Raw genomic sequence first — 14,622 nt, 5'->3', positions numbered from 1 at the left:
CGAAACAGACAGAATGAGAAGGGACACATTGGAGGTGAACGAAACAGACAGAATGAAAAGGGACACATTGGAGGTGAACGAAACAGACAGAATGAGAAGGTTTGGATGGACAAGCTGGAGGGACGGATGGTGTTTTGGAAAACACTGCAGTAGTTTACTCCCTCCCTCTTCAACACAGAAACAGCTTGATTCTCTATTCTCAGTCTAGCGCAAGATTACCCAGAACCTACTTGTGGAACTAGCGACTTCTCATACAGATCTTATTGTTCATATTTTTATTGAATTACTGTATATTTTTTTTTCTCCCCCTCTTCAAACATCTGGATGTAGCTGTTCGAGAAACTTGGGGAATATCGTCAATTCTGGGGATTCAATTCTTGAGAGTTATACATGTCCAGAATAAGAGTAACAGCACAGGATATTAAGGGAACCATTGTAGCCATGGCTTTCATCAAACGTCAAAGTCAAGAGTCGTACCTGTCGACCAGTTTCCTGCATATCCATTTTAAATTCTGACAGATGTTCTGGGGGGGAAAAAACTGGCAAAAACAGTTGTTTCACTGACAGACCAGAGAGAATGTTGAGCCAAGATACTGACAATATAGGAGGCAGGGTTAGAGATGGACTTTCACATACACACACGGACACACACTTAAAAACAACCTCAAACCTTAGATAAAAAAAAATATATATTAAAAAAAAAGGAAATGAAAGTAATTAAAGTGTCTTGGCAAAGCCTCAAACACCGTGTGGGCTAGCTTCTCAACACAACGCATACTAATCAATATTAGATGCACGGAAACACTGACATGGTTAAAGTTTCTACAGACTAGTTTCCCAGAGAGAAGAAAAAAAGGTGCCATCTTTACTTGGTACCTCAAGAGACAATAAGAATGACACCTTTCAGATATGTATATTACCTATGTAAGGTTAAGTATTACTGTTTAAGACCGCACAATGCTTAGTTAGGCTAGTTCCATGGTTATCATTAGCCTGGGTACCAGTCTCTTAGTTAGGCTAGGTCCAAGGTTATCATTAGCCTGGGTACCAGTCTCTTAGTTAGGCTAGGTCCAAGGTTATCATTAGCCTGGGTACCAGTCTCTTAGTTAGGCTAGGTCCAAGGTTATCATTAGCCTGGGTACCAGTCTCTTAGTTAGGCTAGGTCCAAGGTTATCATTAGCCTGGGTACCAGTCTCTTAGTTAACCTTGGAACTAGCCTTTCATTAGCCTGGGTACCAGTCTCTTAGTTAGGCTAGTTCCAAGGTTATCATTAGCCTGGGTAGCAGTCTCTTAGTTAACCTTGGAACTAGCCTTTCATTAGCCTGGATACCAGTCTCTTAGTTAGGCTAGTTCCAAGGTTATCATTAGCCTGGGTACCAGTCTCTTAGTTAACCTTGGAACTAGCCTATCATTATCCTGAGTACCAGCCTCTAGAGAATCCACTCCCTATACACAAATCAAATCAACATATTAATTGTCACGTACATGTGTTTAGCAGATGTTATTGCGGGTGTAGCAAAATACTCCATGTCATGTATCAAATATGGTAATGGCAAGGAGTAGAATGTTAGCTAAGAGAGACTGGTACTCAGACTAGGTTATTATGACAGGTCTATGTTCCATTATAGAACAGTCACCCCAACTGTTCTATGTTTTTTGGATTCCATGTTCCTAGCCTAGGTGATAGATCTACAGTATATTTTCCTTGAAGTGTCTTCCCCCCCCCCCCCCCCGAACAGGAAGACTGTCTTTCAGTATAGATAGCCAGCGTAAATTGATAATGGCCCTTTGGACTGGGACCCTATTCTCCCAGGATTTAGAGAGCCCAAAACAAAACTGTGTAGCCTATTTCACACAACAACAGATTTGATGGACGGATCGTCAATTTGGTTAATTGCAAACAGGAAACTAAATGTGATAAATGTAGTCACATTAAAACAAATGTAAAGCTTTTAGAGGAAACAATATCTCCAGAGGAAAACCAGCACGAGAGAAGAGAGGTTGAAAGCAACGAGCACAAGGTTTTCTCCCAGTCTCAGACTACCGATGAACCTTCCCATCCTCCGTCCCACACTGAACCATCAGAGAGGTAGACTCTACAAAGCAGGATCAATGAGTTAGCCAGCTAACTTTGACAAGCAACCAGAGGGGTAGACTCTACAAATCAGGATCAATGAGTTAGCCAGCTAACTTTGACAAGCAACGAGAGGGGTGGATCAATGAGTTAGCCAGCTAACTTTGACAAGCAACCAAAGGGGTAGACTCTACAAATCAGGATCAATGAGTTAGCCAGGCCTAAAGCACTGCAGTGTTTTTTTATACAACAGAACAGAAACACAGCCTTTCCTATGGCAAAACCTTGTGCATGACCAAATAGACTGGCAACACCTTGTGCATGACCAAATAGACTGGCAACACCTTGTGCATGACCAAATAGACTGGCAACACCTTGTGCATGACCAAATAGACTGGCAACACCTTGTGCATGACCAAATAGACTGGCAACACCTTGTGCATGACCAAATAGACTGGCAACACCAGGTGCATGACCAAATAGACTGGCAACACCGGGTGCATGACCAAATAGACTGGCAACACCGGGTGCATGACCAAATAGACTGGCAACACCAGGTGCATGACCAAATAGACTGGCAACACCGGGTGCATGACCAAATAGACTGGCAACACCGGGTGCATGACCAAATAGACTGGCAACACCGGGTGCATGACCAAATAGACTGGCAACACCGGGTGCATGACCAAATAGACTGGCAACACCAGGTGCATGACCAAATAGACTGGCAACACCGGGTGCATGACCAAATAGACTGGCAACACCGGGTGAATGACCAAATAGACTGGCAACACCTTGTGCATGACCAAATAGACTGGCAACACCAGGTGCATGACCAAATAGACTGGCAACACCGGGTGCATGACCAAATAGACTGGCAACACCGGGTGCATGACCAAATAGACTGGCAACACCGGGTGCATGACCAAATAGACTGGCAACACCGGGTGCATGACCAAATAGACTGGCAACACCGGGTGCATGACCAAATAGACTGGCAACACCAGGTGCATGACCAAATAGACTGGCAACACCGGGTGCATGACCAAATAGACTGGCAACACCGGGTGAATGACCATAGAATGCACGGCATACACGCATATTTTGCTCCCACACGGCATTGATAGGTCGAAAAATGTTTCATTTATTTAAAAAATATATATAAATTAAATCTAAAATGATGCTAAAACATGGAGAGTGGTTATAAATACAAATATCAAAATCCACTTTTGTTTTCCAGTACACAGTACGGGGGGGGGGGGGCCTTTCTCGTCACCTCCCCTTTCCAGACCCCCTCCTCTCCCCCTCCCTGTTAAATCTCACAAGCTGAGGTGATGCTCTGAGCCCATTGGTCAGATCCCTTCCTGTTGTGTCCTCTACAGTTGAGACGATCAACGCTGAGTATCTAGAGTTTGCTTAACCAGTTTCAGCCCTCTGAAAAATTACGTACCGAACAGGAACAGGGAATATTTAAGGTTGTGGGTCTTTTTTTGTTGTTGTTGTCAGATTTTCAAAAAGACGGAAGATTTAACACATCTGATAAGCATCATTCACTAGAGGGGAGAGTGGAAAGAGCTGACTCAGCATCATTCACTAGAGGGGAGAGTGGAAAGAGCTGACTCAGCATCATTCACTAGAGGGGAGAGTGGAAAGAGCTGACTCAGCATCATTCACTAGAGGGGAGAGTGGAAAGAGCTGACTCAGCATCATTCACTAGAGGGGAGAGTAGAAAGAGCTGACTCAGCATCATTCACTACAGGGGAGAGTGGAAAGAGCTGACTCAGCATCATTCACTACAGGGGAGAGTGGAAAGAGCTGACTCAGCATCATTCACTAGAGGGGAGAGTGGAAAGAGCTGACTCAGCATCATTCACTACAGGGGAGAGTGGAAAGAGCTGACTCAGCACCATGTACACATGTGGTGCAGCGCTACACTACCACCCTGCTATGGTATGTACACTACAGACCACTCTCCAAGATCTATAGATCTATTCACATTTAGTGTGTGTGTGTGTGTGTGTATATGTATATATATATTCCATTTCCATTCTTGATTTCACATTGTCCGAATGAACTGTCCCCCTCCCCCTCCCCTCTTCACTGTAGCTCTCAGCCCCATCAGTGCTCTACTTTGCCCCCTGCAGGTGGAAGGGAGTAAAGGATCTGTCCATATATGGTCACAGTGTCCTAGAGAAGGAGTGTCGATCTAGGATCTGTCCATATATGGTCACAGTGTCCTAGAGAAGGAGTCCGGATCTAGGATCTATTCATACAATCTTATTCGTTATGATGTAAAATTCTAAACTGATGCCAGTTCCCCGTCAGTCTACCTGTCCTATCCTAAATACTGTCTCACGTGTCAGTCTACCTGTCCTATCCTAACCACTGTCTCACGTGTCAGTCTACCTGTCCTATCCTAACCACTGTCTCACGTGTCAGTCTACCTGTCCTATCCTAACCACTGTCTCACGTGTCAGTCTACCTGTCCTATCCTAACCACTGTCTTGAGTGTCAGTCTACCTGTCCTATCCTAACCACTGTCTCACGTGTCAGTCTACCTATCCTATCCTAACCACTGTCTCGCGTGTCAGTCTACCTGTCCTATCCTAACCACTGTCTCGCGTGTCAGTCTACCTGTCCTATCTTAACCACGGTCTTGTGTCAGTCTACCTGCCCTATCCTGTCTGTCTCTGTCTGTGTGTCTGTGTCAGTCTACCTGCCCTATCCTGTCTGTCTTTTAGACGCTTTGTGGATACAGGCCCAGACGTCACGTACACTAGATTTAACAACGGTGGAAAGGAACTCCCTCCAGACAATGCTTACAACCAATCCAATGCTTCTCAATCTTCTGGGAGTAGGGTTGAAATCGGGTTGCAACCTTCAGTGTCACTCCTCAGTGTCGTGTCTCTGGAGGAAGGGCGTGGAGACAGACAGCATCACTCCTCAGTGTCGTGTCTCTGGAGGAAGGACATGGAGACAGACAGCATCACTCCTCAGTGTCGTGTCTCTGGAGGAAGGACATGGAGACAGACAGCATCACTCCTCAGTGTCGTGTCTCTGGAGGAAGGGCATGGAGACAGCGTGCTCCTGGGCCAGAGCGGCCAGCTCCTTGAGGAACTCAGAGAAGATGACGGCGCAGTAGACGGCGTTCTTCACCCTCAGAGCCTCTGCCTGCTTCTCCAGCCCCGACACCCCTGACCCGCCCCGGAACAGGGCACTGTGCAGCGATTGGCCGCCGTCTCGTACGTGGGCCAGGGCGAGCTGGGCAGCGTGGCGTGCCCGCGTGGGGCTGTTGGTGTGGCGAAGGATCAGGTCGCCTAGTGAGGGTTTCCGGCTCTTCACTGGAAGAGAGATAGACACAGCATGTGATTAGGACAGGACAGACACCAGACAGACAGACTGACACAACAGACAGGACAGGACAGGTAGACTGACAACAGACAGACAGGACAGGTAGACTGACAATAGACAGACAGGACAGGTAGACTGACAACAGACAGACAGGACAGGTAGACTGACAACAGACAGACAGGACAAGTAGGATGATGACAGACAGGACAAGTAGGATGATGACAGACAGGACAAGTAGGATGATGACAGACAGGACAAGTAGGATGATGACAGACAGGACAAGTAGGATGATGACAGACAGGACAGGTAGGATGATGACAGACAGGACAGGTAGGATGATGACAGACAGGACAGGCGGACTGACAACAGACAGACAGACAGGTAGACTGACACGACAGACAGACAGGTAGACTGACACAACAGACAGGGCAGGTAGACTGACAACAGACAGACGGGACAGGTATACTGACAACAGACAGACGGGACAGGTAGACTGACACCAGACAGACAGGTAGTCTGACAACAGACAGGATAGGACAGGTAGACTGATAACAGACAGACAGGTAGACTGACACAACAGACAGACAGGACAGATAGACTGATAACAGACAGAAAGGACAGGTAGAATGACAACATACAGGATAGGACAGGTACCCTGACAAAAGACACATGATAGGACAGGGCAACTGACAGACGGGATAGAACAGGTATACTGACACACACACACAGACTAGAGGTCAACCGATTAATCGGAATGATCGATTAATTAAGGCCGATATCACGTTTTCAACAATCAGAATTTTTAGACACAGATTTTTTTTTGTTTTTTTACACCTTTATTTAACTAGGCAAGTCAGTTAAGAACACATTGTTATTTACAATGACGGCCTAGGAACGGTTTTCGAAATGATAGTTTCCGGATTCGACCATATTAATGACCAAAGGCTCGTATTTCTGTGTGTTATGTTATAATGTTATAATTAAGTCTATGATTTGAAATTTGATAGAGCAGTCTGACTGAGCGATGGTGGGCAGCAGCAGGCTCGTACGCATTATTTCAAACAGCGCTTTCGTGCGTTTGCCAGCAGCTCTTAGCTGTGCTTCAAGCATTGAGCCGTTTATGACTTCAAGCCTATCAACTCCCGAAATTAGGCTTGTGTAACCGATGTGAAATGGCTAGCTAGTTAGCGGGGTGCGCGCTAATAGCGTTTCAATCGGTGACGTCACTCGCTCTGAGACTTGGAGTAGTTGTTCCCCTTGCTCTGCAAGGCCTGCGGCTTTTGTGGAGCGATGGGTAACGATGCTTCGAGGATAGCTGTTGTCGATGTGTTCCTGGTTCGAGCCCAGGTAGGGGCAAGGAGAGGGACGGAAGCTATACTGTTACACTGGCAATACTAAAGTGCTTATAAGAACATCCAATAGTCAAAGGTATATGAAATACAAATGGTATAGAGAGAAATAGTCCTATAATTCCTATAATAACTACAACCTAAAACCTCTTACCTGGGAATATTGAAGACTCATGTTAAAAGGAACCACCAGCTTTCATATGTTCTCATGTTCTGAGCAAGGAACTGAAACATTAGCTTTTTTACATGGCACATATTGCACTTTTACTTTCTTCTTCAACACTTTGTTTTTGCATTATTTAAACCAAATTGAACATGTTTCATTATTTACTTGAGGCTAAATTGATTTTATTGATTTATTATATTAAGTTAAAATAAGTGTTCATTCAGTATTGTCATTATTACAAATAAATAAAATAAAACAAATCGTCCGATTAATCGGTATCGGATTTTATTGGTCCTCCAATAAATCAGTATCGGCGTTGAAAAATCATAATCGACCTCTAATACAGACATACAGTGGATAGGACAGGTAGACTGACAACAGACAGGATAGGACAGGTAGACAGGACAGGTAGACTGACAACAGACAGGATAGGACAGGTAGACAGGACAGGTAGACAGGACAGGACAGGTAGACTGACAACAGACAGGATAGGACAGGTAGACTGACAACAGACAGGATAGGACAGGTAGACTGACAACAGACAGGATAGGACAGGTAGACTGACCCAACATACAGTGGATAGGACAGGTAGACTGACAACAGACAGACAGGACAGGTAGACTGACCCAACAGACAGGACAGGTAGACTGACCCAACAGACAGACATACAGTGGATAGGACAGGTATACTGACAACAGACAGGATAGGACAGGTAGACTGACAACAGACAGACAGGATAGGACAGGTAGACTGACAACAGACAGGATAGGACAGGTAGACTGACAACAGACAGACAGGATAGGACAGGTAGACTGACAACAGACAGGATAGGACAGGTAGACTGACAACAGACAGACAGATAGGACAGGTAGACTGACAACAGACAGGATAGGACAGGTAGACTGACAACAGACAGACAGGACAGGTAGACTGACCCAACAGACAGACAGGACAGGTAGACTGACAACAGACAGACAGGACAGGTATACTGACCCAACAGACAGACAGGACAGGTAGACTGACCCAACAGACAGACAGGACAGGTAGACTGACAACAGACAGACAGGACAGGTATACTGACCCAGCAGACAGACAGGATAGCACAAGTAGACTGACAATACAGAAAGGATAGGACAGGTATACTGACAATAGAAAGGATAGGACAGGTAGACCGACAATAGAAAGGATAGGACAGGTAGACTGACAACAGACAGGATAGGACAGGTAGACTGACCCAACAGACAGACAGGATAGGACAGGTAGACTGACAACAGACAGGATAGGACAGGTAGACTGACAACAGACAGGATAGGACAGGTAGACTGACAACAGAAAGGATAGGACAGGTAGACTGACAATAGAAAGGATAGGACAGGTAGACTGACAATAGAAAGGATAGGACAGGTAGACTGACAATAGAAAGGATAGGACAGGTAGACTGACAATAGAAAGGATAGGACAGGTAGACTGACAACAGAAGAGAAGTAAATAACCCAAAACATGTCAGACATCAACCTTTTAAATTTTTATTTTACTATTTATATATATTTTTTTTCACTTTTACCCCTTTTTCTTCCTAATTTCGTGATATCCAATTGGTAGTTCCAGTCTTGTTCCATCGCTGCAACTCCCGTACGGATTAGGGAGAGGTCGAAGGTCGAGAGCCAAGCGTCTTCCAAAACTTGACCCCGCCAAGTCGCATTGCTACTTGACACACTGCTCGCTTAACCTGGAAGCCAGCAGCACCAATGTGTCGGAGGAAACACCGTCCAGCTGTCGACCGAAGTCAGCTTGCATGCGCCCGGTCCGCCACAAGGAGTTGCTAGAGCGCGAGGAGACCCCAGCCGGCCAACCCCTCCCCCAACCCGGACGGCGCTGGGCCAAACCCTCCCCCAACCCGGACGGCGCTGGGCCAAACCCTCCCCCAACCCGGACGGCGCTGGGCCACCCACCCATTAGACCGCTGCACCGCCCATTAGACCGCTGCACCGCCCATTAGACCGCTGCACCGCCCATTAGACCGCTGCACCGCCCATTAGACCGCTGCACTGCCCATTAGACCGCCCATTAGACCACTGCACTGCCCATTAGACCGCCCATTAGACCGCTGCACCGCCCATTAGACCGCTGCACCGCCCATTAGACCGCTGCACCGCCCATTAGACCACCCATTAGACCACCCATTAGACCTCCGCACCGCCCCTTAGACCACTGCACTGCCCATTAGACCGCTGCACCGCCCCTTAGACCACTGCACTGCCCATTAGACCGCCCATTAGACCGCTGCACCGCCCATTAGACCGCCCATTAGACCACCCATTAGACCGCTGCACCGCCCATTAGACCGCTGCACCACCCATTAGACCGCTGCACTGCCCATTAGACCGCCCATTAGACCACCCATTAGACCGCCCATTAGACCGCCCATTAGACCTCCCATTAGACCACCCATTAGACCGCCCATTAGACCACCCATTAGACCACCCATTAGACCGCTGCACCCCCCATTAGACCGCTGCACCCCCCATTAGACCGCTGCACCGCCCATTAGACCGCTGCACCGCCCATTAGACCGCTGCACCGCCCATTAGACCGCCCATTAGACCACCCATTAGACCGCTGCACCGCCCATTAGACCACCCATTAGACCGCTGCACCGCCCATTAGACCACCCATTAGACCGCCCATTAGACCGCCCATTAGACCGCTGCACCCCCCATTAGACCGCTGCACCGCCCATTAGACCGCTGCACCGCCCATTAGACCGCCCATTAGACTGCCCATTAGACCGCCCATTAGACCACCCATTAGACCACCCATTAGACCACCCATTAGACCGCTGCACCCCCCATTAGACCACTGCACCGCCCATTAGACCGCTGCACCCCCATTAGACCGCTGCACCCCCATTAGACCGCTGCACCGCCCATTAGACCGCTGCACCCTCCATTAGACCGCCCATTAGACCGCCCATTAGACCGCTGCACCGCCCATTAGACCACCCATTAGACCGCCCATTAGACCTCCGCACGCCCATTAGACCGCTGCACCGCCCATTAGACCGCTGCACCCCCATTAGACCGCTGCACCCCCATTAGACCGCTGCACCCACCATTAGACCGCTGCACCCACCATTAGACCGCTACACCGCCCATTAGACCGCCCATTAGACCGCCCATTAGACCACCCATTAGACCGCCCATTAGACCGCCCATTAGACCGCCCATTAGACCGCCCATTAGACCGCCCATTAGACCGCTGCACCCCCCATTAGACCGCTGCACCCACCATTAGACCGCTGCACCCACCATTAGACCGCTGCACCGCCCATTAGACCGCTGCACCGCCCATTAGACCGCTGCACCGCCCATTAGACCGCTGCACTGCCCATTAGACCGCCCATTAGACCACTGCACTGCCCATTAGACCGCCCATTAGACCGCTGCACCGCCCATTAGACCGCTGCACCGCCCATTAGACCGCTGCACCGCCCATTAGACCACCCATTAGACCTCCGCACCGCCCCTTAGACCACTGCACTGCCCATTAGACCGCCCATTAGACCGCTGCACCGCCCCTTAGACCACTGCACTGCCCATTAGACCGCCCATTAGACCGCTGCACCGCCCATTAGACCGCCCATTAGACCACCCATTAGACCGCTGCACCGCCCATTAGACCGCTGCACCACCCATTAGACCGCTGCACCACCCATTAGACCGCTGCACCGCCCATTAGACCACCCATTAGACCGCTGCACCGCCCATTAGACCACCCATTAGACCGCTGCACCGCCCATTAGACCACCCATTAGACCGCCCATTAGACCGCCCATTAGACCGCTGCACCCCCCATTAGACCGCTGCACCGCCCATTAGACCGCTGCACCGCCCATTAGACCGCCCATTAGACCACCCATTAGACCACCCATTAGACCACCCATTAGACCGCTGCACCGCCCATTAGACCGCTGCACCGCCCATTAGACCGCTGCACCGCCCATTAGACCGCTGCACCCCCCATTAGACCGCTGCACCCCCCATTAGACCGCTGCACCGCCCATTAGACCGCTGCACCGCCCATTAGACCGCTGCACCCTCCATTAGACCGCCCATTAGACCGCCCATTAGACCGCCCATTAGACCGCTGCACCGCCCATTAGACCACCCATTAGACCGCCCATTAGACCTCCGCATCGCCCATTAGACCGCTGCACCACCCATTAGACCGCCCATTAGACCCCCCCCATTAGACCGCTGCACCCACCATTAGACCGCTGCACCCCCCATTAGACCGCTGCACCGCCCATTAGACCGCCCATTAGACCACCCATTACACCACCCATTAGACCGCCCATTAGACCGCTGCACCGCCCATTAGACCGCTGCACCACCCATTAGACCGCTGCACCACCCATTAGACCACCCATTAGACCGCTGCACCGCCCATTAGACCACCCATTAGACCGCTACACCACCCATTAGACCGCCCATTAGACCGCTGCACCACCCATTAGACCGCTGCACCGCCCATTAGACCACCCTTTAGACCGCTGCACCGCCCATTAGACCACCCATTAGACCGCCCATTAGACCGCCCATTAGACCGCTGCACCGCCCATTAGACCGCTGCACCGCCCATTAGACCGCCCATTAGACCGCCCATTAGACCGCCCATTAGACCGCCCATTAGACCGCTGCACCGCCCATTAGACCGCTGCACCACCCATTAGACCGCTGCACCACCCATTAGACCACCCATTAGACCGCTGCACCGCCCATTAGACCGCCCATTAGACCGCTGCACCACCCATTAGACCGCTGACCGCCCATTAGACCATTAGACCGCTGCACCGCCCATTAGACCGCTGCACCGCCCATTAGACCACCCTTTAGACCGCTGCACCCCCATTAGACCACCCCCATTAGACCGCTGCACCCCCATTAGACCGCACCCACCATTAGACCGCTGCACCCCCATTAGACCGCTGCACCGCCCATTAGACCGCTGCACCGCCCATTAGACCGCTGCACCGCCCATTAGACCGCTGCACCGCCCATTAGACCGCTGCACTGCCCATTAGACCGCCCATTAGACCACTGCACTGCCCATTAGACCGCCCATTAGACCGCTGCACCGCCCATTAGACCGCTGCACCGCCCATTAGACCGCTGCACCGCCCATTAGACCACCCATTAGACCTCCGCACCGCCCCTTAGACCACTGCACTGCCCATTAGACCGCCCATTAGACCGCTGCACCGCCCCTTAGACCACTGCACTGCCCATTAGACCGCCCATTAGACCGCTGCACCGCCCATTAGACCGCCCATTAGACCACCCATTAGACCACCCATTAGACCGCTACACCACCCATTAGACCGCCCATTAGACCGCCCATTAGACCGTCCATTAGACCGCCCATTAGACCGCCCATTAGACCGCTGCACCCCCCATTAGACCGCTGCACCCCCCATTAGACCGCTGCACCGCCCATTAGACCGCTACACCGCCCATTAGACCGCCCATTAGACCGCCCATTAGACCGCTGCACCGCCCATTAGACCGCTGCACCGCCCATTAGACCACTGCACCGCCCATTAGACCGCCCATTAGACCGTCCATTAGACCGCCCATTAGACCGCTGCACCGCCCATTAGACCGCTGCACCCCCCATTAGACCGCTGCACCCCCATTAGACCGCTGCACCGCCCATTAGACCGCTGCACCGCCCATTAGACCGCTGCACCGCCCATTAGACCGCTGCACCGCCCATTGCACCCCCAGACCCCAGCACCACCCATTAGACCACCCATTAGACCGCTGCACCGCCCATTAGACCGCTGCACCGCCCATTAGACCACTGCACCGCCCATTAGACCGCCCATTAGACCGCTGCACCGTCCATTAGACCGCTGCACCACCCATTAGACCACCCATTAGACCGCTGCACCGCCCATTAGACCACCCATTAGACCACCCATTAGACCGCTACACCACCCATTAGACCGCCCATTAGACCGCCCATTAGACCGTCCATTAGACCGCCCCGCCGCCCATTAGACCGCTGCACCCCCATTAGACCGCTGCACCCCCATTAGACCGCTGCACCGCCCATTAGACCGCTACACCGCCCATTAGACCGCCCATTAGACCGCCCATTAGACCGCCCATTAGACCGCTGCACCGCCCATTAGACCGCTGCACCGCCCATTAGACCACTGCACCGCCCATTAGACCGCCCATTAGACCGTCCATTAGACCGCCCATTAGACCGTTGCACCGCCCATTAGACCGCCCATTAGACTGCCCATTAGACCGCCCATTAGACCGCCCATTAGACCACCCATTAGACCACCCATTAGACCGCTGCACCCCCATTAGACCACTGCACCGCCCATTAGACCGCTGCACCCCCATTAGACCGCTGCACCGCCCATTAGACCGCTGCACCGCCCATTAGACCGCTGCACCCTCCATTAGACCGCCCATTAGACCGCCCATTAGACCCTGCACCGCCCATTAGACCACCCATTAGACCGCCCATTAGACCTCTGCAACGCCCATTAGACCGCTGCACCGCCCATTGAGACCGCTGCACCCCCATTAGACCGCTGCACCCACCATTAGACCGCTGCACCCACCATTAGACCGCTACACCGCCCATTAGACCGCCCATTAGACGCCCATTAGACCACCCATTAGACCGCCCATTAGACCGCCCATTAGACCGCCCATTAGACCGCCCATTAGACCGCCCATTAGACCGCTGCACCCCCATTAGACCGCTGCACCCCCATTAGACCGCTGCACCCACCATTAGACCGCTGCACCGCCCATTAGACCGCTGCACCGCCCATTAGACCGCTGCACCGCCCATTAGACCGCTGCACTGCCCATTAGACCGCCCATTAGACCGCTGCACCCCCATTAGACCGCTGCACCCCCATTAGACCGCTGCACCCACCATTAGACCGCTGCACCCACCATTAGAACCGCTACACCGCCCATTAGACCGCCCATTAGACCGCCCATTAGACCACCCATTAGACCGCCCATTAGACCGCCCATTAGACCGCCCATTAGACCGCCCATTAGACCGCTGCACCCCCCATTAGACCGCTGCACCCACCATTAGACCGCTGCACCCACCATTAGACCGCTGCACCGCCCATTAGACCGCTGCACCGCCCATTAGACCGCTGCACCGCCCATTAGACCGCTGCACTGCCCATTAGACGCCCATTAGACCACTGCACTGCCCATTAGACCGCCCATTAGACCGCTGCACCGCCCATTAGACCGCTGCACCGCCCATTAGACCGCTGCACCGCCCATTAGACCACCCATTAGACCTCCTGCACCGCCCCCCTTAGACCACTGCACTGCCCATTAGACCGCCCATTAGACCGCTGCACCGCCCATTAGACCACTGCACTGCCCATTAGACCGCCCATTAGACCGCTGCACCGCCCATTAGACCGCCCATTAGACCACCCACAGACCGCTGCACCGCCCATTAGACCGCTGCACCACCCATTAGACCGCTGCACCACCCATTAGACCGCTGCACCGCCCATTAGACCACCCATTAGACCGCTGCACCGCCCATTAGACCACCCATTAGACCGCTGCACGCCCATTAGACCACCCATTAGACCGCCCATTAGACCGCCCATTAGA

General features: G+C 51.6%; 1 protein-coding gene across 1 annotated transcript in view; it reads right to left on the bottom strand.

The window, feature by feature from the left end:
• Positions 1 to 3,194: 3,194 nt before the first annotated feature.
• The window catches only part of LOC115127149 (FHF complex subunit HOOK-interacting protein 1B-like), a 113,965-nt gene continuing 102,537 nt past the window's right edge, over positions 3,195 to 14,622 (bottom strand). The window contains exon 14 of the mRNA XM_065019555.1: positions 3,195 to 5,415. Within this exon, the coding sequence (XP_064875627.1) occupies positions 5,111 to 5,415 (305 nt within the window). The 3' untranslated portion in view covers positions 3,195 to 5,110. The remainder of the gene's footprint in view (positions 5,416 to 14,622) is intronic.

This window comes from Oncorhynchus nerka, linkage group LG1 (assembly GCF_034236695.1).
Source record: "Oncorhynchus nerka isolate Pitt River linkage group LG1, Oner_Uvic_2.0, whole genome shotgun sequence".
In the NCBI taxonomy this organism is placed as follows: domain Eukaryota; kingdom Metazoa; phylum Chordata; class Actinopteri; order Salmoniformes; family Salmonidae; genus Oncorhynchus; species Oncorhynchus nerka.
Note: the sequence above shows the minus strand (reverse complement) of the source record. Positions and strands in the feature narration are given on the sequence as shown.